The 27,782-nt window shown below is 43.8% G+C and overlaps 1 protein-coding gene across 5 annotated transcripts; it reads left to right on the plus strand.

The window, feature by feature from the left end:
- The first annotated feature begins 75 nt into the window (after positions 1-75).
- Positions 76-26,182, plus strand: BRD8 (bromodomain containing 8). 5 transcript variants are annotated; one of them, XM_081315886.1, is made up of 22 exons: positions 76-180; positions 4,531-4,627; positions 7,926-7,995; positions 8,442-8,491; positions 9,696-9,818; positions 9,901-9,981; positions 10,718-10,782; positions 11,267-11,403; positions 11,671-11,886; positions 15,198-15,342; positions 16,256-16,465; positions 16,908-17,206; positions 17,654-18,118; positions 18,699-18,792; positions 18,930-18,976; positions 19,860-20,065; positions 20,410-20,502; positions 21,452-21,520; positions 21,762-21,939; positions 22,238-22,342; positions 22,612-22,656; positions 25,815-26,182. In XM_081315886.1, exons 1-22 carry the CDS (start codon positions 162-164, stop codon positions 25,872-25,874), a joined length of 2,874 nt encoding a protein of 957 aa, XP_081172012.1. In that variant the 5' UTR covers positions 76-161; the 3' UTR covers positions 25,875-26,182. The 5 variants fall into 5 exon arrangements, with proteins under 5 accessions (XP_081172012.1, XP_081172014.1, XP_081172015.1 ...); XM_081315887.1 differs by lacking the exon at positions 76-180 and adding an exon at positions 264-281; XM_081315888.1 differs by lacking the exon at positions 16,256-16,465 and having other exon boundaries at positions 15,181-15,342; positions 16,871-17,206.
- Positions 26,183-27,782: the final 1,600 nt, after the last annotated feature.

Here is a 27,782-nt window from a genome sequence, read left to right on the forward strand (position 1 = left end):
AAAAAACCGTTGTTTCCGGCCACCATTTTTTCTTCTCAATCAACCAATAGGAAGAGGTGTCCAATAGAACGGACCGCCTACCGTTCTGAACGGAGAGGCCCGACCTAACCTTTCGGACTCGATGTCTGGGGAGCTTCGAAATCTCTCGTCCTTTCGCGAAAATGGCGGCGGGAGCGGGCAGTGAGTAATGGTCTTTTTCCTTGCTAAGGGCAAATGTCTCAGGGCCTCCTTTTTTGGGGGCCTCAGGATGCCCGTGGCCTTGCATTTCTGAGAAGACCACAGTCATCTGGCGCAGCTGTGTACAGCCAAGCTTCATGCTGTATCTGCCTGTAGCACGCATTTTAGGGGCGCGAGGAGTTGGCTTTTATTTTATTTATTTTATTTATTTTAATTTTAATTCCATTTATATCCCGCCCTTCTCCGAAGACTCAGGGCGGTTTACAAGCTTAGCAGTAGCCTTCATTCTATGTATATGCCTGTTTATTAGGGCTTTCACACACGCCCCCAAGCGGCATTATTACAAAGTCAGCTTAATTGCCCCCAACAATCTGGGTCCTCATTTTACCTACTTCGGAAGGATGGAAGGCTGAGTCAACCTTGAGCCTGGTGGGATGCGAACCTGCACTAATTGCAGGCAGCTGGTGTTACTTAAGGAGGCATCAGCCCACTGCTCCACCAAGGCTCTTTTTGCCACCCACCCTCTTCTAAGAACCATTTGTTTGCAAAAAAGTTTTTTTTTAAAAAAAATTCGCCTTTACCATTTTTAGATGTTACCAGATTTTTCCAGATAATTGTATCTGTTTTTTCTTCAGGTAGATCAGAGTGGGTTCTGGACCACCCCCGGAAACAGAGTCACAACCCATCGTGAGAGGATGGGGAGTGGCCTGCTTCTGGGGTTCACCCAGCCAAGTGGCAGTGGCTGGGTGACGGTCCAGATACCCACCTACCCAACTCGACCCTCCTGCCAATTCTCCATCCAGGGGACTGCCTTCCCAAAAACCCTTGTGAATCTATGCTACTCCAATATTCCAGCACAGACCTACACGCCCTCAGGGGTTCCCCCCTCTCCTGGGTGTGACCCGCCTACGCTACATCCAATCTCGATGACGGGCCCGACCATTGGGCCTCTGAGAGATGGCCGGGCAGGGTCAGGGGCCTCCAGCATAAGTCCAACAAGAGGCCCCTGGTTAAGTTCCTAGTTAAGTTCTTTGTCGGGTTAGGGAGGGGGGCGGGAAAAGACTATGGTTGTTCGGCGAAGGGGGGCCTTCCAACTACCATAGCGCAGGCCAGGCCTACGACCGTTCACGAAGGTGAGGAACGAGGGCCAGTCGCCGACAAAGCCCAGTGGCGAGCTGACGGACAACCAATTCCCAGGATGGTGGGGAACGGCAGAAGGTGCACAAGCAGAGGGCCGTATCGACACCGGGAGGGTCATCTCCGCTCTCTACAAGCGGTGAGACGCTCCGACCCTCTGTACTTCCCCCGAGGACCCGGGAGCGAAGATGTGCAGCCTCCTAAGCTCAGGCTGGTCTACCTAAATGCCAGGTCTGTTGCTAACAAGGCTCCCCTTGTTCGAGACCTAGTGGAGAGTGAGCACGCGGACCTGGCTTGCATCACGGAAACCTGGCTGGGCCCAGAGGGTGGTGTCCCTCTGGTTGACCTCTGCCCGCCTGGTTTCCAGGTGCTGCACCAGCCTCGGGCCCATGGTAGGGGCGGAGGAGTGGCAGTAATCATCAGGGAAACCCTTAGCCCGCGGGAGACCACCGTCCCTCAGATAGTCGGGTGTGAGTCTCTCTTTCTGAGATACGGTCCGGGGGCGCAGTTGGGCCTGCTGCTGGCGTACCTTCCACCTAATCGTGCAGCGGCAGCCCTGCCTAAGCTACTCGATGTCCTCTCAGGGTTGGTGGTTGAATTCCCCAAACTCATGGTCTTGGGCGACTTCAACCTACCGTCCCTGGGAGGATCGTCCGAACTAGCTCGGGAGTTCATGGCTTCCATGACGGCCATGGACCTGTCGCAAATAATTTCTGGACCGACTCATGAGGGAGGCCACGCCCCCGACTTGGTGTTCTTATCTGGACGGTGGCGTGATGATATTGGTGGGGGCTCCACAACCGTTACGCCCCTGTCATGGACCGATCATCACCTACGGCTAGACTTCCCCTTTGCCACCCCCCGCCATGGGTGCACGGTGCCAACCAGATGGTACCGCCCCAGGCGCCTAATGGACCCTGATAGGTTCCAGGCAGCGCTTGGGAACCCACCTGCACTCCCTGCTCACAGCTCGGTGGACGCCTTAGTGGAAGCCTGGGAAAGGGCAGCCACGGAGGCTCTGGACCGAGTTGTACCCCTGCGGCCCCTGACCCGGCGCAGATCCCAGCGAGCCCCATGGTTCACTGCGGAGCTCCGGGAGATGAAGCGTCGGAGACGGGGCCTAGAGAGCCGTTGGAGATCCAGTCGATCCGAATCCGACCGATTGCGACTAAGAATCCTCACCAGGTCTTATCTCGCAGCGATAAGGGTGGCGAAATCCAATTACTTTTCCACCCTCATCGCGTCCGCAGATAATCGCCCGGCTGCCCTGTTCAGAGTGACTCGCTCCCTTCTGAACCAAGAGGTGAGGGAGGAACCCTTACAGGGTCGAGCCGAGGAGTTCGGTCAATATCTGTTGGATAAAATCGCTCGGATTCGAACCGGCCTGGACTCCAACTGGGCAGAGTCGGAGGAACAGGACATGGGCAGTCTTGTCGACGTCATCTGGGAGGAATTTGATCCTGTGACTCCAAAGGAAGTGGACAGGATTATGAGGAGGTTGAGCTCCTCCACATGCTTACTGGACCCGTGCCCTTCCTGGCTGGCTTATGCAGCTCGAGAGGGGACACGAGGCTGGTTTCAGGCGGTCATCTCTGCTTCTCTGAGTGAGGGTCACTTCCCCACCTCCTTGAAGGAGGCGGTGGTGAGACCTCTCCTCAAGAAGCCCACCTTGGACCCAACCTCATTGAATAACTTTCGTCCAGTCTCCAACCTTCGCTTCCTTGCGAAGGTTGTTGAGAGTGTGGTGGCGCATCAACTTCCTCAGGTCCTGGAGGAAGCGGTTTATCTAGACCCGTGCCAATCGGGCTTCAGGCTGGGCTACAGCACGGAGACGGCATTGGTCGCTCTGATGAATGATCTCTGGAGGGCCCGGGACAGGGGCCATTCCTCTGTCCTAGTCTTATTAGACCTTTCGGCGGCTTTCGATACCATCAACCATGGTATCTTGCTGCGGCGCCTCAGGGGACTGGGAGTGGGAGGCACGGTTCTGCGGTGGTTCTCCTCCTTTCTCCTGGGTCGCTCGCAGTCGGTGCTGGCAGGAGGACAGAGGTCGACTCCGAGGCCTCTCGTTTGCGGAGTCCCTCGGGTCGGTTCTCTCGCCTCTCCTGTTCAACATCTACATGAAACCGCTGGGTGAGATCATTCGTGGTTTTGGAGTAGGGTACCATCAGTATGCTGATGACACCCAGCTTTTCATCTCAACTCCAAACAGCATCAGTGATGCCCTCAACGTGATGTCCCGTTGCCTGAAAGCGGTCCGGGAATGGATGGGGAGGAACAGGCTTCAACTCAACCCGGACAAGACTGAATGGCTGTACATACCGGCAAGCCAGGATACTCAGAACATTCCATCCCTTAACATCGGGGATGAGTTATTACCCCCTGTTGATAGGGCCCGCAACCTGGGTGTCCTCCTAGACTCACAGCTATCCTTGGAAGATCACATAGGAGCTGTGACCAAGGGGGCCTTCTCCCGGGTTCGACTGGTGCGCCAACTACGACCTTATCTGGACCTGGATGCCTTACGTACAGTCACCCATGCACTTGTGACCTCTCGCCTTGACTACTGTAACGCTCTCTACATGGGGCTGCCCTTGAGAGCCACTCGGAAGCTTCAACTGGTGCAGAGTGCAGCTGCACGAACACTTTTGGGGGCCTCCCGATACTCCCATATCACACCTCTCCTCTGTGAGCTGCACTGGCTTCCGGTTGCCTTCCGAGTGAAATTCAAGGTGCTAACAATGACATACAAAGCCCTTCATGGCATGGGTCCGGACTACCTACGGGAGCACCTTCTGCCAATGTCAACACCCCTCCGTCCTGTGCGCTCCCACAGAGAGGGCCTCCTCAGGGTGCCACCGCTCAAAGAATGTCGGCTGGTGGCCCCCAGGGGGAGGGCATTCTCAGTGGGTGCGCCAACCCTCTGGAACTGCTTGCCTACCGAAATCTGGATGGCCCCCGACCTTCGCACCTTCCGGCGCGACTTAAAAACTTACGTGTTCCAGCAGTCCGGCCTGGCCTGATAGCTCTTGGGGTCTCAGTTGTTTTTTACTATTGTTTTTTACTATTGTTCAACTGTATACCTACCTTACTCTGTACACCGCCCCGAGTCCCTCGGGAGAAGGGTGGTATATAAAAACAAACAAATAAATAAATAAATAATTTGCCTCATATCTCATCCTACAGCAATATTATGATTTTTTTCCCCCCTGTTAGAACACAAGTTGATGAATGCTGGGCCCACGGAACCGTGGTCTATTCGAGAGAAGCTGTGCTTGGCTTCTTCTGTCATGCGAAGTGGGGACCAGAACTGGTGAGATAAATACCGTTAATGGACTTGAACATTTGCTGCCAAGTTGTATTCAACAAAATGGCTTAGAATATTAGAATCACGCCAGTTATTAAGTGAATCATGCAGTCGTTAGGTGAATCTAGGTTCCCCGTTGACTTTGCTTGTCGGAAACCGATTGAGAACGTTATCACATGACCCTGGAACAGTTGCCAAGTGCCTGAATTTTGGTGACGAGATCATGGGGATGCTGCAACAGTTGTGAAAAATGGTCATAGATCACTTTTTTCACTCCTGTTGTGACTTTGGTCACTGAACAGTTGTAAGTAGCATCACTGAATTAAAAATAATTTAATGTGAACCGCCACATACCAGTTTACAGTATCCCTAATATTAACCATGGACCATAAGAAAGGCTGAGCGCCAAAGAATTGAGGCCTTTGAACTCTGGTGCTGGAGAAGACTCCTGCGAGTCCCTTGGACTGCAAGGCGATCAAACTGGTCAGTCCTAGAGGAGATCAATCCTGACTGCTCTTTAGAAGGCCAGATCCTGAAGCTAAAACTCAAATACTTTGGCCACCTAATGAGGAGGAAGGACTCACTGGAGAAGAGCCTAATGCTGGGAAAGATTGAGGGCAATAGAAGAAGGGGACGACAGAGAATGAGGTGGCTGGATGGAGTCACTGAAGCAGTAGGCGTGAGCTTAAATGGACTCCAGAAGATGGCAGAGGACAAGAAAGCCTGGAGGAACATTGTCCATAGGGTCGCGATGGGTCGGACACGACTTCGCAACTAACAACAACAACAACAAATATTAACCAAAGAACCAAATATAGTTACTTTATACTAAGCCATGTTACAACACCCTTTTAAATATTCAATAAAATAATTTATTAAATTATTTTAAGATGTAACTCAATATTAGTGATAGGTATTTTGATGAAAACAAATTGAGAAATATCTTGTTATTCCCAGCTTTCATGTTCCAGAAGTTCCTAAAATGATTTGCAATAAATATTTCCCTTTTTTCTGCAAACTCCCAAGATGGGAATTATTGGCTTGTTTTGATGTGATGTACCTTTGGGTAAAACCTACAGTCCCCAGTCCCCCGCCCTGTACTGTTAACGACAATGAAAAGTGAGGTTATTTATTAGTGCAAATAGCCAAATCAATGGATTGTATACTACTTTCCATCCTTAAATTTTAGTTGAAAAGTGATTAAGCACTTGTTCTGATTAAATTCAGAAGCACAGATTGAAGTCATCAAAAAGAAAAGGAGCATAACTACAGTTTTTGAATTGATTGTTGAAACTCACTAGAGATTGTAGAACTCTATACTCTAACCTTATTCATACTGAATTTCTACTTCTGGAATGAGACAAAAGCTTGGAGAGGAATAAACTAAAATTCATGCAGTTAACATTTGAAAACAGTATGGTGTATTTTTATCCAATTTAGATTTGTGCAATAGAAAAAGGCAGTAGGAAATAATGATGATTTACATTTCCAGCCCCTTTTATTCCCAAAGAATCAAATTGCTTACAGTAGTTTTCTTCTCTAATTATCCAGGTGTCCAACACTGAGATAGGTTAGACCACAGGTCGGCAACCTGCGGCTCCGGAGCCGCATGCGGCTCTTTGAGCCGTCTCTTGCGGCTCCCAGCCGCCCGGTGCGCGCGCACCTCTTCCAACGGGCAGTGGTGCGCGCGCACCTCTCCAAATGGAGAGTGGCACCGCCCGTTTGGAGAGGTGCACGCGCACCTCTCCGAACGACCGGAGTTGCGCGCGCACCTCCCCAAACCTTTGGGGAGGTGCGCGCGTACCTCCGCGCGAAGGGGCAGCGGTGCCGCTCTTTGAGGAAGCTGCCGCGGCCCGTCTCTGAAGCTGCCGAAAGCGGCAGCTTAGCAGACGGGCCGCGGCAGCTTCCTCAAAGAGCGGCGCCCCTGCCCATTCCGAGAGGTGCGCGCGCACCTCTCCGAACGACCGGAGTTGCGCGCGCACCTCCCCAAACCTTTGGGGAGGTGCGCGCGTACCTCCGCGCGAAGGGGCAGCGGTGCCGCTCTTTGAGGAAGCTGCCGCGGCCCGTCTCTGAAGCTGCTGAAAGCGGCAGCTTAGCAGACGGGCCGCGGCAGCTTCCTCAAAGAGCGGCGCCCCTGCCCATTCCGAGAGGTGCGCGCGCACCTCTCCGAACGACCGGAGTTGCGCGCGCACCTCCCCAAACCTTTGGGGAGGTGCGCGCGTACCTCCGCGCGAAGGGGCAGCGGTGCCGCTCTTTGAGGAAGCTGCCGCGGCCCGTCTCTGAAGCTGCTGAAAGCGGCAGCTTAGCAGACGGGCCGCGGCAGCTTCCTCAAAGAGCGGCGCCCCTGCCCATTCCGAGAGGTGCGCGCGCACCTCTCCGAACGACCGGAGTTGCGCGCGCACCTCCCCAAACCTTTGGGGAGGTGCGCGCGTACCTCCGCGCGAAGGGGCAGCGGTGCCGCTCTTTGAGGAAGCTGCCGCGGCCCGTCTGCTAAGCTGCCGCTTTCAGCAGCTTCAGAGACGGGCCGCGGCAGCTTCCTCAAAGAGCGGCACCGCTGCCCCTTCGCGCGGAGGTACGCGCGCACCTCCCCAAAGGTTTGGGGAGGTGCGCGCGCAACTCCGGTCGTTCGGAGAGGTGCGCGCGCACCTCTCGGAATGGGCAGGGGCGCCTCTCTTTTTGAGGAAGCTGAGACGGGCCACGGCAGCTTCCTCAAAGAGCGGCACCGCTGCCCATTCGCGCGGAGGTACGCGCGCACCTCCGGTCGTTCGGAGAGGTGCACGCGCACCTCTCGGAATGGGCAGGGGCGCCGCTCTTTGAGGAAGCTGCCACGGCCCGTCTGCAAAGCTGCCGAAAGCGGCAGCTTTGCAGACGGGTCGTCGCCGTCGGGCAACCGGGAACCGGTTCCATCTCATTTTTTAAAAAATGGCAGCCGCGTGCGTCCGCGCATGCGCAAAAAACCTTTTTGCGCATGCGCGTGCATGGACACACGCACGCGGCTCCCTCTTTTTTTAATTTGTGATGGAACCGGTTCCCAGTGGCTCTTTTTCTTTTTTAGGTTGCCGACCCCTGGGTTAGACTGACGGAGTATAATTAACCAATGAATTTCAGATATGAATAGATATTTGACCCTAGATCTCTATGAATGGAATAGAAATCAAAATGAACTTCAAAGTGTATTTTATCAAGATACTGTATTTTTATACAGTATTTTTTTTCTCAGTCTAGTAAATGTTGTATCATCCCTGGTATACTCTATATTTCGTATAAAGAGAAAGAAAATCTTAAATCCTCCTTATTTGTATAGGGTATCTGTCAGCAGAGCTATTAAACCCTTTGCAGAACCCGGCCGTCCACCAGATTGGTTTTCTCAGAAGGTAAGAAGATTAAATAATATATTTAAGCATAATAATGTCCTTTTGTTTTTCTATTGGGAAGATGTACTTTGAACATCTAGGAAATAAAGATCATGGATTAAACTGTTTGGAGCTTTGCTTCACAGCACACATATTTTTTTAAAAAAAATGGGGGAAATTTGGCATTGCATTAGTTATCGTTAATAGAGCATTGTTTTAGAGGGTCTCTGGAGATAACTCTTAATGGTGCCAGTGTTGCGGTGAGCATCTCTTCCTGGTTGCTGCACACAAGGAAAGTTCCATATAGTTTTATCAGAAAATATATCGTCTCCTCCAGTTTTTAGGGAATATCTTTACAGTGTGGAAAATGTGTTATATGCCGCACACAAGTTTTTGTTGGAATACTATTTTTTGTGTTGTTTATGTTGACTGTTTTCTAAAAAATGTATGTATGTACTTTTTTCTAGCACTGTGCATCACAATATTCTGAGCTGCTGGAGACAACAGAGACTCCAAAGTGAGTTTAAAGATTGAACCATTTCTTACCAGAGGAAGATTAGAAGTTGAACACAGTATGTCCTTGTTAATTGTTAAAGCAGCCTGACTGCTGGCAGGCTTCCAAGGAAACCTGAGAAATGTTGGGTACAAAGCACTTCTAAATCATTTTTGAAGCATGTTCATCTCTACTAAACAAGTTGTTCAGCCTTTGAACTGAAGAGCATAACAGCAGAGTGAGCTTACCAGAGCAGTTGAAACTCTGCTCCCAGACAGTGATTATTCAGGATTACTAAAACTGTGATAGTTTGGGTACATTCAGATCGAAGATATTGCTGGTATGCAAATGATTTGAATTCGAGCTTCCCATTCACTTTGTAGATTTGGTGGCTAAAAGTAAGAACAGAGTAAATAATCCCAACTCAGGAATGCATTCTGCTTTTTATTTAATTATTGATCTTTTCGGAAGATTTTCTCTCATACTTTTTCCAGTAGTGTTCAATAAAAATACAACAAAATGTACTATATTGTTTGATGTTTGTTTAACCAGAATCTAATTAATATAGAAGAGACGTGGTGGCTGAGTAGGTTAGGACGCTGAGCTTGTCGATCAGAAGGTCGGCAGTTTGGTGGGTCGAATCCCGAGTGCCGCGTAACAGAATGAGCGCCTGTTACTCGTCCCAGCTTCTGCCAACCTAGCAGTTCGAAAGCACGTAAAAATGCAAGTAGAAAAATAGGGACCACTCCGGTGGGAAGGTAACAGCGCTCCGTGCGCCTTTGGCGTCTAGTCATGCCGGCCACATGACCATGGAGACGTCCTCGAACAAGCGCTGGCTCTTCGGCTTTGAAACAGAGATGAGCACCGGTCCCTAGAGTCGGAAACGACTAGCACGCATGTGCGGGGGAACCTTAACCATTTACTAATTAATATAGATTTGAAGTGAAGTTCTCATTAAATTGTATGCATAGTACTGCACGATTAGCTAATTCTGCAGGGATCCCAAACTTTCACCCCAATAGGTACTTGACTGAGACTACTTTAGTGTATTCTACAATAGTTTTTGTAGTGAATTACAAAAGACCAAAAGCAGTAAGTAATAAGTAATTGAGATGAGGAGGAGATACCGAAAGATTAGAAGTATGAACGCTGGGTGCTTCATCTGCAGGGGTGGGATTTCTACTACTAGTCCCTAGAATCTTCTTCCCTCCTGTCTTTGTGTGTGTAGAAGAAAGCGCGGTGAGAAAGGAGAAGTTGTAGAAACTGTGGAAGATGTTATTGTGAGAAAACTGACTGCAGAACGAGTGGAGGAGCTTAAGAAGTTTATTAAGGAGACGCAGGAAAAGTACAGGTAGGTCTCAGATTGGGTGAGATAGGAACAATTGCTAATAATTAAATTAAATTAAACTCTACACCCTGTATTTTCTTTATAGGCAGTTGAAGAGAGATGCGGAACTGATCCAGGCAGGACATATGGATCACAGGCTGGAAGAAATTTACAATGACATTGTGATGTGGGTTATCTTATTTCCCTGTTCTGTCACACTCTCCCCAACTCTTCCACTCACACATTCCATGTCTTGAATCCTTGGGATCAGGTGAATTTTTAAACGAACCTCAAAAATGGAAGTTTATTTAAGTATGCCTTAAAATTACTGAGATAAGCGATGTATTCATATGCTTCTATCTCAGTATTCATGTCATTCCTTGCCAGCCTATCTGCCCTTTGTAGTAAGAATTTTGACAAATCACCTATGGGTTCTGTTACCTGTACCTGACATTTTTTTTAGGTTTTGGTTAAAAATTGTTTTCAAGGATAAAAAAAAATGGGTTTCTCACTATTTTTTATCCCACACACCTTGTTTAATGACCGTTCGTTCAGCAGCTGTCAAAGTTACAGTGGTGCTGAGCGACTGATAACTGGTTCTTGTAGTTGCAACTGGCTCACAATTACGACGTTGCAGCATCCGATCACATTATTGCCATTTATGACCGTCACTGCCGGTTTCTGATAAGTAAAGTCAATGGGAAAGCTGCCACGAGGTCACAAATGGCATCCATGTGGGATTCACTTAATGACAGCAATCAGAAGTGCTAAACAGCACAGTCACTTGACATTGTGTTTTACAGCCAGGTTGCTTGGTGACAGAAATTCTGTTCCCAATTACTGTGGTTAAATGAGGACTAGCTATATGAGTGGGAAATATCCATTTTGTTTTGCTCCCATAACTGTGATCTGCATTTTTTCAGGAAAAAAAGAATAGAAGAAGAGGAGGCTGAAGTGAAGAGAAAAGCTACTGATGCTGCTTATCAAGGTTAGTTGGAATTTGGATTTTTAGTTGAACAAAGGTCCTCAGAATTAAACCTCTTCGACAGAAATTAAAAGTAGTAAAATGCAGTTTAAAAAAGTAAGATCTACAAAATTATTTGGCCATCCCAACTTCCTCTTCAAATTTCCTGTGGAAAGACTGAGCATAAAATACTGTCCTTAAGGCTGGACATAGGAGTCTAAGGCATAATGGATTGTCGTAATGATCTTGTACCCAAAAAGAAGCATAGAAGAAATGAAAAGTAAACGCGTCCAATATGGTCGTAAGCAAGAAGTTATTAACTAGTAATGAACATTTTTCCTGTTCTGTATTCATAAATATCACGTGGGATGGAATTAAAGTTATTTAGGGGATTACCCATTGGACTGATTTGGGAGTGGAAAAATTGAGGATCACCATATTTTGTGCTGAGAATTCTTAATCTGAATAGCCTGAACTAGAATGTAATTCTCTGCCTTTGTTTCTTTAGCTCGTCAAGCAATTAAAAATCCATCGCGAAGGATGCCAGGAATGATGGTCCGTTCTCCAGCAGGGTCAACATCACCAGGAGCAGAGTATGCTCTGGGAGACTTGTCTCAACCCAGTGTGGAAGAGACAAGTCCAGGGGTAAGATCTGGCAGGAACATGAAGCCATTGGGCTGTACAGAGCTTTCCACCGCTCTCACAGACTTCCTGCTCTACAGGCACATTTTGCTGACAGTGGCTAACGTAGGGAAAAACCGGTGGAGAGAGACATGAATTACAAGGGAAGCTAGTGTGATGGAGGAGCTGCTTGGGATAGGCTGTGTCATTGGCCCTGTTGGGAGGAGTCACAGGGACATGTCAAGATGGTGAGGATGTGGCTTTGAACAGTGTGGTTTTTCTCTTCCTCAGGTAACTCCAGGGACATTGCCCAGCACCCCAGTTGCCTCCTTCATTGGGATCCCTGACACCCCTATGGGCTCCACCTCCCTGGATGCCCCCTTGACCCCAGTCACAGACGATTCAACCCAGAAAAAGATGCTAGGACAGAAAGCAACTCCGCCTCCTTCTCCTCTGCTTTCAGAGCTGCTGAAGAAAGGCAGCCTCCTGCCCACAAGCCCCAGGCTGGTATGGAGTCCCCTCCTTACATGTTCAGAAATCTGGGGGAATCTCTGTGACTGACTTTCACCAGAAAAGGCACAAGGCTTTTCAAATGGGATAGTTCAGATAGATTTTAGCAGTGAAAGTGATGCATGGCATCCACAGTACTTTTTCCACAGTGCAACGAAGCATGCTTAAACAACCCTGGCAAAAAGGTCAGATAGTCCTTGAGTTATGACCACAGTGGAGCCCAAAATTTCAGCCGTAGGTTGAGGCACCAGGTGACGACTTGGATTTTATGACCATTTTTATAACGGTGGTGAAGTGAGTCACTATGGTTGTTACATGAATTGCGGCTGTTAAGCGAATCCATTCTTTAAAAAAACTGACAAAACCCACCAGAAACTGGCCCAAAGCGTCACAAATCGTGGTCACGTAGCCATGGGATGCTGCAACTAGTCATGGATGTAAGCCAGCTGCCAAGTGCCAGAAATGCGATCACGAGACCATGGTGTGCAGCAATCAACTTTGAGGATGGATCATAAATAGTTTTTTTTTTTTGAAGTCCAAGTGGTCATTAAGCAACCAGTCCTAAGTCGAGGACTACCTGTACAGATGGTTCTTGACTTAGGACAGCAATTAGGCCTGAAATTTCTGTCACTAAGCAATGAAATTATATACCATGACCATATCATTTAGTAATAGCAATCCCTGCTGTACCGATTGCCATTGTTAACCAAATCCCATAGTTGTTAGGCAAGGCAACTTCCTGCTGACTTCCCACAAGCAAGTTAGTGGGAAAGCCCGCAGGAGGTTAAGTCCCAGGCAGCTCATAAGCAGGCTGGCGGGCAGGTCGGGTGAGGGAGGGCACAGTGTGGTCCATGAGGATGTGGGGGGGGCACCACGATTCAGGGAGAGAGGTGGTGTGGGAGGTGTGTTGAGGCTCAGGGAAGATACATGGGGTGGATGAGTGGCCAAATACGGAGCGGCTAAGGGTGGGTGCATGGGTATGGCAGACTTATCCCAGTGACTTTCCCTGCTGGCTTCCGCATTCACTTTCTGAGGAAACCAGGAAGGAAGGTTGCAAATGGCAATTACACGATCATGGGGTACTGCAACCAGTCGTAAGTGCAAACCAGTGCCAAGCGCCTACCTAGCAATCACTGGACTGCATAGGTCCCGGGATGGCTGGAAATCTGAGCACTGGTCACAACCATTCATTCAGCACCGTCATAACTTCAAGTGGTTACTGAATGAATGCTCGTAGATCGAGGACTTTCCGCATGTTATAAATGTTTTCAATCTAGGTCAAACAAAAACAAATGAATTCTGCAAATATTAAAATTATGAAAGAGATGGAATGGCTAACCAAAATACGTAAGAGTGAAAGAAAATTTCCATACTACGTGTGACTTGAAAACCCATGATCCATTAGGCCATCTTTTCAGAGATATTTCCTTACCAGATTCCTCAATGCCTTGAACAATGGCAGAGCTTCTAATGTACTGCCTTCGCTGGAAAAATTCAGCGAGATACTCAGAGATGAAAATAGACCACGCTGAACTCTATAGTACGGTTAAGAATCAGGAGTTGACCATAGTTGATCATAAAATATTTCATAATATAATGCAAACTTTCATAACATTTTTATAGTTTATATTATGTCATCAAATATTTTATGAAATATGCCAGATTCAATTCCATGGGAGTCCTGAATTATGGATTTTAGACACGTTCTGTAAATTAGCCCATTTGAGATACCATGGTTCAAAGATTGTTGGCTTACGATGCAACATTTTGTACAGTTAAAGGTTACACACAGTTTTAATAGTTTATAGATTCCTTAAAATGGTGTCTCTTGAACCTATTATAGGGCAAATGTAAAGCGCAGTAATTACATGAAACCTTACTTCATTTTTACTCTTAAAAATTACATTAGATGGAATGATATTTAGATTGGATGATATTTAGAACATGTCCTTGAATGTGGAAACATATCCATGGACCTCAAAAGACCTGTGTTTTCTTGGGTTTTTTGATGAAACTATGAATCACAAATCCATGAGATGGGCAGTTATAAATACCTGTGTTTCCCTGGAAATAAGACTGGGTCTTATATTAATTTTTGCTCCAAAAGATGCATTAGGGCTAATTTTCTGGTTAGGTCTTATTTGGGGGGAAATATGGTACTAAATGCATCCATCTGGCTGACTATCTTAACTGGGGCTTATATTACGAGTGTCCTGGAAAATCATGCTAGGGCTTGTCTTCTGGTTGGGTCTTATTTTAGGGAAAACACGGTACATACATATATACATACACTCATATATATATATATATATATACGGGAAGTCATAGTATAGCTGCAACAGCAACTTCTAGTGTGAGAGATTATGCAAGAAAAAGATGTGTGTGTGTACATACATACACATACACACATATATTTACATATACATACACACATATATATGTGTGTGTGTGTTTTGATTTTGGTGGGGTTTTTTTGTTTTTTGAGGAAACTTGTTCCTTGTCTCTGAGTGTGTCTTCCTAAAAGTATTGGAAAGGTTCTGCCTCTGGTTTCCAAAAAGATGTTCTCAGCTTTTTCCCTTTTATACAAACAAAGAAAATTTATGTAGCCAAATTTTGTTGCCTGGAATTTTATCAAAAATTTGAATCCAACATAAGTCTGTTTAGAGCTGGTTTTCATGACATGTTTTTCTAGTTTATTGGTAAGCAAGGAATGCATCCTCCTGCATATTCTGGTTCCTATCCTCCCAGTTGATGCAGTTATGAAATAGCCGTTGCTGATTATTTTTCAGGTACAGGATTCTATCAGAAATGTAGTAACTAACAAATCGTGACTTCTTTTTTTTTTGCTGATGCCAGAAATAACTTTTGAAAGGCATAGTAAGCCTTAAACTGATAAGCTAGGTAGGGACAGGAGCCGTTGTAGTATACTACATTAAATGTTCAGTTTAGGTTAGAGCGCCAGGCAAATGGAGACTTAGTGCAATCTCCCCGAATTTAACATCATCAGAATTTAAGATTATGTTGTTCTGGTGTTCACTCTAAAGAACAAGTGTGTTTAACTCAAACCCAACATAGAAACATTGTTTAGATAGGGATAGATTTTGCATTTTTAAAAAAATTTCCCCTACCTTTCTCCTTGGTGAACTTTTTTTTGCAAAGAAATCATTTACCTTTCTTTATTCCTACAAAGGCCAGAAAGCTTCAGCCTTAAGAAAGTTTATTGCAGTGCAACATAGTGCAGCTGAGTGAGACTTTTGTTACTTGACGGAAAGTTATGTTGATCTTTAGAAGGTGGTATGTTTCGGCAGGTGGCAGAGGGTGACCTTTCTGTTGTTGCTGGTCATCCAAGCAGCTCTGGTCTCCTCCTGGAAGTGGGAGGTGTTCTTCCAGTATTACACGGTGGGGAAATGGCGTCGGCTTCTGCCACTATTCCTGCAACCCCCGCTGCTTCAGGTAGGACCCGTTGTTTTACAGTGTTTTACCTACTGTTTTAAACCTGTGAATGTAACACTGCAAAAGTTGGGTTCTTGGAAGGCATGATAATTTGTACAAAGTGCAGTATTTTTAATCTAGGCTTTATGGACGTTATGTAATATTTGATCTTTCTGCTACGCCTTGCTCTGTAGATTTGAATGCTTTCAGCATGATGCAGAATTTGCTTTGCTTTCGCAAGTATCAGAAAGTAATTAGTTTTACAGTCAAATGCTCTATGGATGCAAAGGGAGGATTTTATGCCTCTTGGGTACCAAGAGAAAATTTGGAGGATGGCCTTCTGAGGTGCATCCCAGGGTTATCTTGAACTCACAACTTCTACTCAAGGAGCAGGCGATAGTTGTGACCAACATGGCATTTGCCCAGTTGCATCTAATGGGCTAGATTAGGAAGTCCTCTGGATGGTCAGTCATGCCCCAGTCACCTCACTGGGATTATTGTATTATGTTGTACATTGGGCTGCCCTGGAAAGTTCCTCGGAAGTTACAGCTGGTCCCGGATGCATCACAGAGAGAGAGAGAGAGAGATCTTGTAAATTCTGCATATCTTCATAAATTAAATACTATTTTTTTTATCATTTGATATACGAAAATGAAGTAGAACCCTTTGGTGCAGAAGATGGATTGCATTTTTTCCAGTGATGTGTAAATTGTATTATCGTCCACTTGAAAGCATGCTACATCCTTGTTTGCATATGTTTTGAGATTCTAATAGGTGACTTCCAGCAGAGCTGCCCTTTTATAAAAGGTGTTGTTACATGTTAGTGCTGTGGCACGAGCTATTGTGGGATAAGTACAGGGACTGCTTGCTTTGTAGTCTTCTATAGCTGTTGCTTGTGGCTTAATGTGGCTTTCCTGTCTTCCTACTTTGTTAGGTGCTCCTACTCTTTCCCGCCTTTTAGAAGCTGGTCCAGCACAATTCACCTCATCGCTTGCTTCCTTTTCTGCTGTTGCCAGTGAGCCTCCAGCCAAACTCCTGCCTCCCCCTATAGAGTCCGTGTCTCAGGCCACCATAGTCATGGTGCCCACACTACAAGCGCCACCCGCTGTGCCACCGGCTGCAACTCCAGAAAGTGTAGCGACAGGTGCGTCCTTGCACTCATATGCTACTCAGTACCTAACAGAAGACTGTTTTCCCTTGATTTAGAGGAAGGGCTGTGTGAATGTGGGCTGTGGGCATCTACATTTGATAGCAGAGCGATAAGATTGCTGGACTTCAACAGCATCGTGCTAATTATAGAGCAGATGATTGGCTCAAGGCTGGCTAGAAAAAGTTCTTCAGTCAGGGCAGATTAAAGAAAGGGTTATGGTAAAAGTACTGGAGTGGGACTAGAACTAGGCTTTGATGCTAAGGAATAGCTCTTCTTTTGATTTCAGAACTTGGTGGGGGAGGGGACAGAAAGTGGTACCAGCCCGCATGTGCCTTTATGCCGGGCTGTGGAATGCTTTTTTTTATGCCTTGATCTGACCCACATTGCTGGTTGCTGCAGCTGCCAGGCTTTCACTTGACTTGTCACTCTTGTCCAGTGAATCAGCCCAACGCCTGTGTTTCCATGGAGGCAGTGCCTGATCCTCACACTGTGACAGTATCAATGGATAGCAGTGAAATTTCCATGATCATTGATTCCATCAAGAAAGACTGCCTAGGCTCTGGGGCACCTGGTGCTGTAGGGACTTCCAAAGACCACATGGATAGCAAAGAAGACCTGGATTTGGCTGAGAAGATGGATATTGCCGTTTCGTACGCAGGGGAAGAGCCTTCCTACACTGGGGAAGAACTTGATTTTGAAACTGTTGGGGACATCATAGCTATCATTGAGGACAAGGTAATTATCCAGAGGCCTGGCTTTTAGTCGTACTTTCTAACAAGAGTTGAAATTTCTTTCGTCAAAAAGGCATCGGCCTGGTTTACTTTTCCCTCGTTGTTTTAACGATCTCAACAGATAGTTTCAGCTCAAAATACATTAGTTTCTTTGACTGATGAAGAATGGAGGCCCACAGAATAGTTCCCTTTAGAAAGAAGCTTTGCATTTGCTATAATCTCTCACAATCCAAAGCCACTGTTTTATATAGTTTTCCATGTATTATCCCTCTGTAATAGTATGCCTGATTTATGCAAAAGTGGCCAAAAAAAATATGTTTCCGTCATACCTTCACTTCATTCTGGCGTGTAGAACACTTGGGAGGTCACCACCCCCCCCCCCTATCGCCCCGGTTGCCTCTCTTATTATATGAACAGTCTGTCTCTACTTCTTATGTTCTTGTCTGGAAAGGTGGACGATCATCCTGAAGTCTTGGATGTAGCAGCAGTCGAGGCGGCCTTGTCCTTCTGTGAAGAGATTGAGGATCCTCAGTCTCTAACAAGCCCTTGGGAGCACCCCCTCCAGCGAGAGCATCCAATCCAACAGGAGCACGACAAGCAGAGCCAGATGCCCCAAGTGACGGTAACAATAAAGCAAGAAAGGCCGGACTGTGAGGAATTGGAAGCCAAGGGGATCCGAGATCTGATGAGCCTGAGCGATTTGGGAGCCGATATCAAAACTGAGCCTGCCGAACAAGGGCAGGTGCGCTTGGGCTCTGAAGAAGCTGCTGCGCTAGCAGCTAGAACAAGCGAAGCTTCCGAATTGAGGGGCCGTATCTCTGAAGATGAAGAGACGACAGCGGTTGGTTTGACAGGCTCTGACATGGATGTGGAATCGACAAAAGATGACATGGATCATGGCACGGTGAAAGCAGAGGTAATTTAGAATTTGTATGTAAGAAATGGAAAGGGTAGCTCTCGTATTGCGTTTGGTTCCATTTAGTATTTTGGCTAAATTTGGCACTGTATTTATTGTCCTGGTGCCGAGACGTTGAAAATCAGTCTTGAATGTTAGTTAAATCCGATGTAAAACGTTTGCGATCATTTATTGTTTTACATAATTTACTACCGTTTGTTAACCAGAAGTATCTTAAGAATCACAATGTCCCAGCTTCGATATTTTTAAAATTGTACTCAGCCGTCTCCTCTCGCTGAAGACTGCTGCAAATGTGGCTTGTCCCTGTGCAGTCGCTAGTCTAGAATTGTCCCTCGCCGTTTCTTAAATGAAACTCAAGATTCTCAGCAACTGGAAGGCAATTCCCCATATCATATACTACCGGTTTTCCCCTTGTGAGATTACAGCCGACCCCGGAGCTCTGCTGGTCGTTGGTTAGGAGATCTTCAAGGAGCTCCCTGTCCGGATGTTCATACGTGCGGCTGTCCAGCTGGGGTTCTGTCACTTCAGCCTCCCAGCCTGCTTTCGTTGTCCTGCACAATAAAAATTATTTTCTTTCCAGCTCCCTCCTGATGAGGAGACTTCCTCTCCACATGCTCCAAGTGCAAGTGAAGATTCCTCCCAGGCAGATGCCCACCACAAATATGAGCTGTCAGGTAACTGCGTTGGATAGAATGGGAAGCAGGGAGGTTTCCGTAGGTTTCCAGGAAGGACAAACCTACGTGAATCTGATGGAGAAGGTCCTTTAAAATGACAAGCTTTGTGCAAGTAACTCTTGTCGTTTTCTTCTCAGAATCGATGAAAGATGAAGCTCAAGCCCTTTTTGAAAACCAGCTGAAGGTATTTTATTTACTCTTTGGATATGTACAGGATGTAAGCAGCTATTCTTTGTTTTGCAACTGATCTATAGTCAAAAGAAAGCCAGATCTACTGCAAAATCCCATCCCAACTCATCCTGATGCCCAGAAATCAGTTGTTAACTTTTCTGGAAGCAATGGGAAAGGGTGGGTGGGGGGGTTTTGGTGGTGGGTTAGGGTTTCAGTTAACAGCTGTGTTCATTTTAGGAGTTTATTTTTGTGCTTTTTTTTTAGCCAAGGTCGTCCTGAGTAATGATTTATATTAGATAGAGTAATTACAATCAGACAAGTTAAAAACAAAAATGCAGCAGTATCGTCTATAATGTAAAATAATGAAAAATAATGTAGCGAAAACCAAGGAGAAACAAAACCTCAGTAGCTGCGAATGACTTGTGGGAGAAGTGCTGTTTACTATTGATCGAAAGCAGGGGTCTTCAAACGTGGCCCTTTTATGACTTGTGGACTTCAACTCCCAGAATTCCTCAGCCAGGAGTTGATGTCCACAAGTCATTAAAAGGGCCACGTTTGAAGACCCCTGATCTAAAGGAACGGTTGAATTTTGCTCGACGGCGGTGGTGTCACCGGTGAGAAGGTCCTGGCTTTAAAAAGGCCCTCAGTCCATATTCAGATACGTGAGACAGAGCTCTGTCTGAACGTCTAATCAGGCAGTGCAGATTAGATGGGGAAGCTGTTGGCCTGGGCCTCTCCCTGAGCATGTTCTGCCATGCATGGGGGTGTTTCTGCATGTAGTTTTGCTTTTCCTGCAACCATCACATTTGGAGGCTGGTGCCAGTGCTGTTGTTGGCAGCTGCATCTTGGCTGGGCTGACTTGCTAGTCTTTTAATCCTGTATTTCGGGATGCTCAGGGTGAAGAGGATGAGGAGGATGGTGCCAGCGAGGCTGCCAGTTTGGAGGAGCCCAAAGAGGAAGATCAGGGTGAGGGATATCTCTCAGAAATGGACAATGAGCCCCCTGTGAGTGAGAGTGATGATGGCTTCAGTATCCATAATGCACCTTTGCAGTCTCACACGCTGGCTGATTCCATTCCCAGCAGCCCTGCTTCCTCACAGTTGTGAGTATCGGTCAACCTCCAGCTACTCAGTAGATACCCCAGAGCAAACTCCAGCTGGCTGAAGGCTAGATATAGCGTTGTCCCTTTATACCATATTCTCTAGTGTTGGGGCTGGCCTAATTTAGAACACTTGTCTAATGAGTCGTTGATTTCTGGTGGAGCCTCATGGTAAGACTCCAGCTTCGAGGAGAACAGCCATCCTTTTTTTTGCAGGGAAACGTAAAAGATGGGGATTCCCACCGAGAGTTAGAGTTCATTACTAGATCCTCCTTTATGTGCTTTACTTTGGGAAGTAAAGTACTTGTATGCTTTCCTGAAGAATGGCTTTTCCTGTCTTTCTCTAGCTCTGTTTGCAGTGAGGATCAGGAGGCTATTCAGGCACAAAAAATCTGGAAGAAGGCTATTATGCTGGTTTGGAGAGCAGCTGCTAATCACAGGTAAATCAACAACCTTAGGACTTGCCGTGTTTCTCCTGGAAAATAGAAATAGGAAATGTGTGTGTCGCAATAAGCATCGTCTTAAAAGAAAGCTTACCTTGTGCAGGATAATGGGGTGAAAAGAACCTCTTAATTGTGTGCTTGCCGTTTGCAACTCTTTGTTAAATATTTTATATAGAGAGAGAGAATTTATTTTTATTATTCAAAAATAATTTGCAATTGTTATCAAATATTTTATATATATAGAGAGAGAATTTATTTTTACTATTAAAAATATTTTTTTAAACAAACTTTGCAGTTTAGACTTACTCATAGGAGCTTTTAGCACGTAGTCTAGCAGCCTCTGAAGTCCTACATTTTTTACTTTAACAATTTCTTCACCAAAAAGTCCTTGCCAGACATGTAGCGCTGCATTAGAAAATGTGTGAAATGAATTAATTTTGGCAGAACTTTCTAAACCAGGGTGTATCTGGTGATCTGAGGTTAGCCTCTTTTTTTCTTGGTGCTGCATCTACTTGCCTTTTGCATGCTTGCTACTGTATATTACAGCTTTGCCGTACTCTTACACACTTTGTTGTTGTTTTTTCCTGGAATTCATGTCACAGAGGACAGGCTTTCAGACGGCAAGTTTTTTTCCCCTTGTACAGCATATTGAGCAAATAAATGGGTAGTAGATTAGAAGAGGTTTCCAAGCTTCTTCAAGTGACCATGAAAGCCAGCTGGGTGACCTTGGGGCAGTCACACACTCCACCCAGTTCACCTCACTGGGTTGCTTTTGTGGGGAAAATAGGAGGAGGAAGGTGTGTTGGATATGTTTGCCTCCTTGAGTTATTTGTAAAGATAATAAAGGTGAGATACAAATAAGTGGGAATTATGTTTATTGCCTTAGGACTAATACGTCTATTTTAGGACTAATATTTCTTAGGACTAATGTGTCTTCTTTGAACAGGTATGCCAATGTCTTCTTACAGCCCGTGACTGATGATATCGCTCCAGGTTACCATAGTATTGTACAGAGGTTAGTATTTGTTTTATATTGATACCGAGTCACCTATCAGCACTAGTCCTTACTCTGCTACTGCTGTCATATTCTGGCCTGGGGCCCATTCAGTCCAATACTAAATAAAATAGCAGAGAAAAACATGAGAGAACAATTAATTTTATAAGTGATACTCTGATGCTTGGAGCCTGCTCATAATGCACTTATCTTCAATGCATTTGATTTTAAGACAAAACCTATTTGCTCGACTCTTTTGCAGGCCAATGGATTTGTCAACGATTAAGAAAAATATTGAGAATGGGTTGATCAGAACCACAGCAGAGTTCCAACGAGACATTATGCTGATGTTTCAAAACGCTGTCATGTACAATAGTTCTGATCATGATGTTTATCACATGGCTGTGGAAATGCAGCGAGATGTCTTGGAGCAGATTCAGGTAAAGGCACAATCTTAATATCTTCATTGAGCAACAGTCCTATTCTGATTTGACACGGGAGAAGTTAATGTCCTTAGTGGAGTGGCCTGCTCCTTCTGGTATTGTTAATGTCTCCCTGGCTTAGAATAGAAAGAAATAGGTTAACTTGACAAGACTGTTACCTGAGTGTTTCAAACCAAGCAAGAAGTATATAGGGTTAAAAACAAGCTAATTGTTTCCAGGTTTATGATTGTAAGATGCTAAACTTTCTATTCATTCTGAATCCTAACCCATACTGTGCGATGATTTTTGTTTTTAGCAATTTCTAGCCACGCAGTTGATCATGCAGACAAATGAGTCTGGGATCAGTGCAAAAAGTCTCCGTGGACGAGATTCTACTCGGAAACAAGATGCTTCGGAGAAGGTAGGACCAATAAGAGCTAATGAATCTTGACTTTTAATACTATAACCTGCATGGGAGGATTTAAAGCAGCTTTTGAAACCACAAAACTCCTGGTGTTTTGATATTTAAATTGTTAAGACTTTTCTGCCTAACAGTATCCTATGAATCGGAGATTCCTGGCTCTGAATGTAATATATATGGAACAGTGACTGTCACTACAATTAGGTGCTTAGATATGTTGTATTCATTCTTGACAAATCCATTTACCTCTTCTGTTTATTTCTTAATAGGACAGTGGCCCTATGGGCTCCCCAGCATTTCTTCTTTCTCTCTTTGTAAGTACTTAACAATCACAATTGCCATAAAATTGGGAATATTGAATACATGACGTAGGCCTTCCTAAAATGATAGGAAGATTCTAGGTCTTTTATTACTGAATTGTAAGAAACACTCAGTTATGCTTTAAAGCGTTTTCATTGTATGATAGAGATAGAGGCTTTTGTCATTTTTGGGTGGAAGACTCTGCTATGCCTTACATTTATAGCTTTGTACTATGTAGTTCACAAGATTGTCTTCAGCATTTTGAAAAGGTTGGTTATTGGAAACAAATAAAATGAATGTAACTTAGTAATATCTTGACTTGCAGCACTTTACGTTGTTCTTCCTTACTGGTCTGCAGGATACTTGGTGTTTTTAGAGATATAATAGAACAATAAAACCGCAACAAAATATTTAGGTACTCAGCAAAGATCAATACAAATATTTAAATATAGAATCATGCCAGTCTTGTTCATCTTCCTTGAACATAAATAATTTGAATAAAATCTAATTAAAATAAATGTCATTAAAGTTTGGACGGAGTCGATTTTCTCCTGGACAGGGAATTCCAAAGATAGCCAATTGTATGTTTCAGAAAGGTCTGAAGTATTGAGGATAAGTGTTGTAGTGTTAGAACTGAATAAGTAGCAGGAGGATTCCTGTTCAAGCCCTATTTAATTATGTAATGCTATGGATAACTAAACCAATCGTTAAATTTTAACCTAAGTCCTCTGTAAGGCTGTTGTTAGAATGGCACAAAAAGGTACCCTGCTCTTTTTGAACGAACAGTTGACAAATTAAATATAAAACAGAGAACTAATTAATTCAATTCTTAGCAAGGATATTCTAGAATCATATGGCCAAATAATACTTTTTAAAGGCTCTCAAATGTGACTATAATGGTTTATTTGAAAATGAAGGTAATTTGTATAAATATTTTTTAAAAAAAACCCAGGGGAAGTAGAATCCTAATTGTGCTCCAAATATCAAAGTTTGTTAAAAGATCCAAGGTTTTATGTTGTAGTTCGTCGTCGTGTTCAGTTTTTCTGCCTAATAATTATTCATACAGAGTGATTGTAAGTGCTGTCTGTTTGAGCCTTACTTCTTATTAGAACATAAGTTTCTTGTGAAACCTCTGTATGCTTTTCTTGGATTCATTGTTCCAATATATGTTGCGTATGGTTGCAAAGTTTTGCTAGCCTTGCTTTATGGATTATACTTTGCTATATCCACTCTGGAAAAAAGTAATGTATATAAATGATATGCATGTACCTGTTTTGCTGAATGATCTTTACATTTGTGGTTTATCTAACCATATTTTGAACATAAATGTTGACATCTGCAGCTTCTTGTGCAGGAGTAGGAAAATGTGTGTTAATTGAATTGTTGTTCTATGCAACCACTGAGGACCCAGATTGTTGGGGGCAATAAGCTGACTTTGTAATAATGCCACTGGGGGGGGGGGGCAAAATCCCTAATAAGCAGACATATACATAGAATGAAGGCTATTGCTAAGCACATTGATTTGTGCTTAGATTGTAAGCTGCCCTGAGTCTTCGGAGAAGGACGGGATATAAATGGGATTAAAATAAATTAAAAAAAATAAATATTTGCCTAGCTGAATAGCTGATAACTAATTTTTACATATTGACTCATTTTTCCAATTATAATTAGGTGGGAAAATATTTTTTTTGTTTAAATGTTCCGCCACTTCAGAATATAGTGTTTTTGGAAAAACCTAATCTTTAAATAAGTTATGTAAAAATGCATCATGGCATAAACATAGCAAAGCCTAAAAGCAATAACAGAACCCAATAGATAAATTTTCATGGCCATAGTTGGGTGATATATCATTGATATTTGAAGCCGCTCTGTATCATTTTTATAGTCATTTATATTTAATTTTGTTATGTGTAAAAGAAAATACAACACACATTTATTGGTGGTATAGGAGAATGTATTGAATATATTTATTCCTCACATATTATTTTAAAGATGAAAAACCAGTAAATATTCTTTAATTTGCTTCCCTTTACAGAGAGGAATTTTATTCCTCTCCACCCATACCTGTTTCATTAAGGGGTTTTTTCTTTCAGAGTTGATATTCCATCATTGCAGTCCTTCAATCACACAGTGGCTAGGTTTAAATATTTTCCTAAACCTAAATTGTTTGAATTAACCATCACTGTTTGGATTTTCACAAATGTGCTACACTGAAACCAAATAAAATCCATTGTGCTTTTGTATTATTATATTCTAAATCCATTAAGTTTAATATAATGGGCTTAAAGACAGATTCTGATTGAATTAAGGGAAAAAAACCTTCCTTAACAGTGAAAGTAATTTGACCATAGTACAGTTAGCCAAATAGATGGTGGGCTATTCATTACTGGATATGTTCCAGCAAACCTTAGCTATCTATTATAGATGCTTTAATTTGAATTTTGCGCCAAATAAGATGCTGGTTTCAATGGCTCCTTTCAATTCTAGAAGTCTGAGACTCATGAGAACCAAATTTCTGAGAGGGTATAGCATGTAAAACTGCTACAAAACTAAAATGCAGTGGCTTGTTCGTTCTTTTCATGAGTAATCTGGGCAATCACCGTCTCTCAATACGCCAAAAATACGTTTCGACAGGTTCATCCTCCAGCCAAAAGAATAGGATTTCTAATCCTTATCTATTAAGACAGAGAAACATGAGGACAGGCAGCCAGATGGAGAGGGCAGCAAAAGGAAGTCAGCTATCTGACTGCCCTACATTCATGGAGAGCCGCTGTGAGGAGATGCTAGGGAAAATAGTGCCAGGGTATTGCAGCTGGAAGAGACCTTCTGTAAAGAGCAGCAGTTGGATCAGGTATGTTAGACAAACATCTCTCCTGTCCACTTGAAGAAATGAGCACCTGTTATTCAAATGAGAGGAAAAAATTAACAAGTATAATTTCCCAGCACCCGCAAATTAGCCACAGCACATATTTCCCCCATTTGCTCTGAGCTGACACAGAAACCCCCCCCCCCAATTCCTTTCCAGAAAGGAATCCTCTGTGTTATAGGAAGGAAAGCAGTACTGTCAGACTAAGTGCTGAGCCTTTCCTGGTAACACAGATAGCAGCCATGCCTCTCTGTCCTTTGCACAAGTCCTTCTAGTAACAGTGTTTTCCCTTTGCATTTTGAACAGGATGGAGGAACTAGAGGACGTCGTTGTGCCATTGAAGCAGATATGAAGATGAAGAAATGATGCAGAGGCAGGAGACAGCCCGGGCTGTGGCATCTGAATGAGAATTTTCCTGATTCTGAATGAGACACGGCTATGGAGGGCCATCTGTATTAGTGTGTTTATCCTGGAATGCGTAACTGGGGAAATCCCAGGGCCAGGAGAAACAGTCCTCTGCCTGTTCTAAGGCAGTTGTAATCAGGTCCTATGAGTGTTCTGATTAGCTAGCAACTGGTGGCTACTATGTATTGTAATGTGATGTGTACAGATTTTTTTTATGTATTTGTGGATTGTAAATGTGTATAATAAATTGTAGTAGAGAATCAAGTATAGCATAGTATGCTGGCTACTTTCATTTTTGTATTTTACTACTTTCAAGCCAGAAGATCTTAAAACATTCATTTTCCTATTATTTTTGACTTCTAAAATTCTTATTTTACTTGTAGCAGCAGTTCATAATGATGCCTCATGTTAGACAAGTAATAGCACAAATCAGTCAGACTTCATATTGAAGGCAACTTAGCTGCTGTTATAAAAACTTGGAAATGTTAAATTACTTAAAGTATGCCCAGAGCCAGTTTGGTCTAGTGGTTAAGGCACTAGGCTAAAAAGCAAGAAATCAAGTCCTTAGCCATGAAAGCCAACTGTGTGACCTTGGGCCAGCCACACACACTCAGCCCAATCCACTTCACAGGGATGTTGTTGGGAAAATAAAAGGAAGGTGTGTAGGATATGTTTGCTGCCTTGAGTTAATTGTGAAAATAATAAAGGCAAGATATAAATAAATGAATAAATGTTTCCTTTCAATAACTGGGTATGATAGTGGTACAGTCCAAGACACAATAGCATTAAAACTTTAGATGCTTAGTTGAAAATTTATTCAATTGTTAATACTGTTTAGCAACCTCAGCTATCTGGACAATCACAAAATGCAAGAATAAAAAAAACACCAATGTAATATTGTATACTGTAGAATAACTTTTTCCTGTCTCAGTGGAATTAAGGCTTCAGGTTATGATTGCATGTTTTAATGCTATTGCATATTTTAAAATCACACAACGCTATGCACCTTGAACATACTTCTGTTTCACCTGTGAATCATAAAACACAGAAGAAAACTTGGCAGATGTTATCTCCATAATATGCCAGGTTTCTCTCTGTTCTCTATATCCCACCAACTCCAGCCTCTGTAATTTTTTGCTTACAGTAGCATAGTGAAAATGTAAGCCAGCCCAGATAGGAAAGGGTCTACTGTACATAATCTTGCAGTCAGTTCTTCCAGTAGTCACAAACATTTCTGGGACCTTTAAGCAGGAGATAGACTCAAGCGGCAAACTTTTCTGAAAACATAAGAATGTCAACAGCATAGAGGCCAAAGGATCATTCTTTCGCTATATGCTTGCTATATAGCAAGGATATTTTCAATCTGTGGAACTATGATATTTTTTCTGAAAAGAATATACATGCTAAATTTTTATCTTAACTTCTGTATTTATTATATGTTACTGTTGTTAGCCGCCCTGAGTCCTTCGGGAGATAGGGCGGCATATAAGTCCCAAAAATAAATAAATAAATAAATAATAAATAAATAAATAAATAAATAAATAAATAAATAAGATTGAACCCTACTATTTGCCCCTACAGCATATTATGCCTTCTGACTGACAGTAAATTCAGTCTCATCTTTTGCATCGTTTCAAATTTTTCTTAATTAAATGGTTTTTTTAATCCACTTAAATGACACTCTAAATGGTGATGCCCAATTTTTACACATAATAATTCCACATTCTGGTGTTAAGCTCTTTTCCTTCAATTGAACAGCATAAGAAGTAAACAAGCAGTTCTTTTAACTTCTTATAGTAGATATGTTCCTTATGTGGAAATTTGGATAACTACCTTCAAGTACATTGTACATGTAATTGCTGCTGGTAA

The sequence above is a fragment of the Vipera berus genome, assembly GCF_964194415.1.
Source record: "Vipera berus genome assembly, chromosome: 2".
Taxonomy (NCBI): Eukaryota; Metazoa; Chordata; class Lepidosauria; order Squamata; family Viperidae; genus Vipera; species Vipera berus.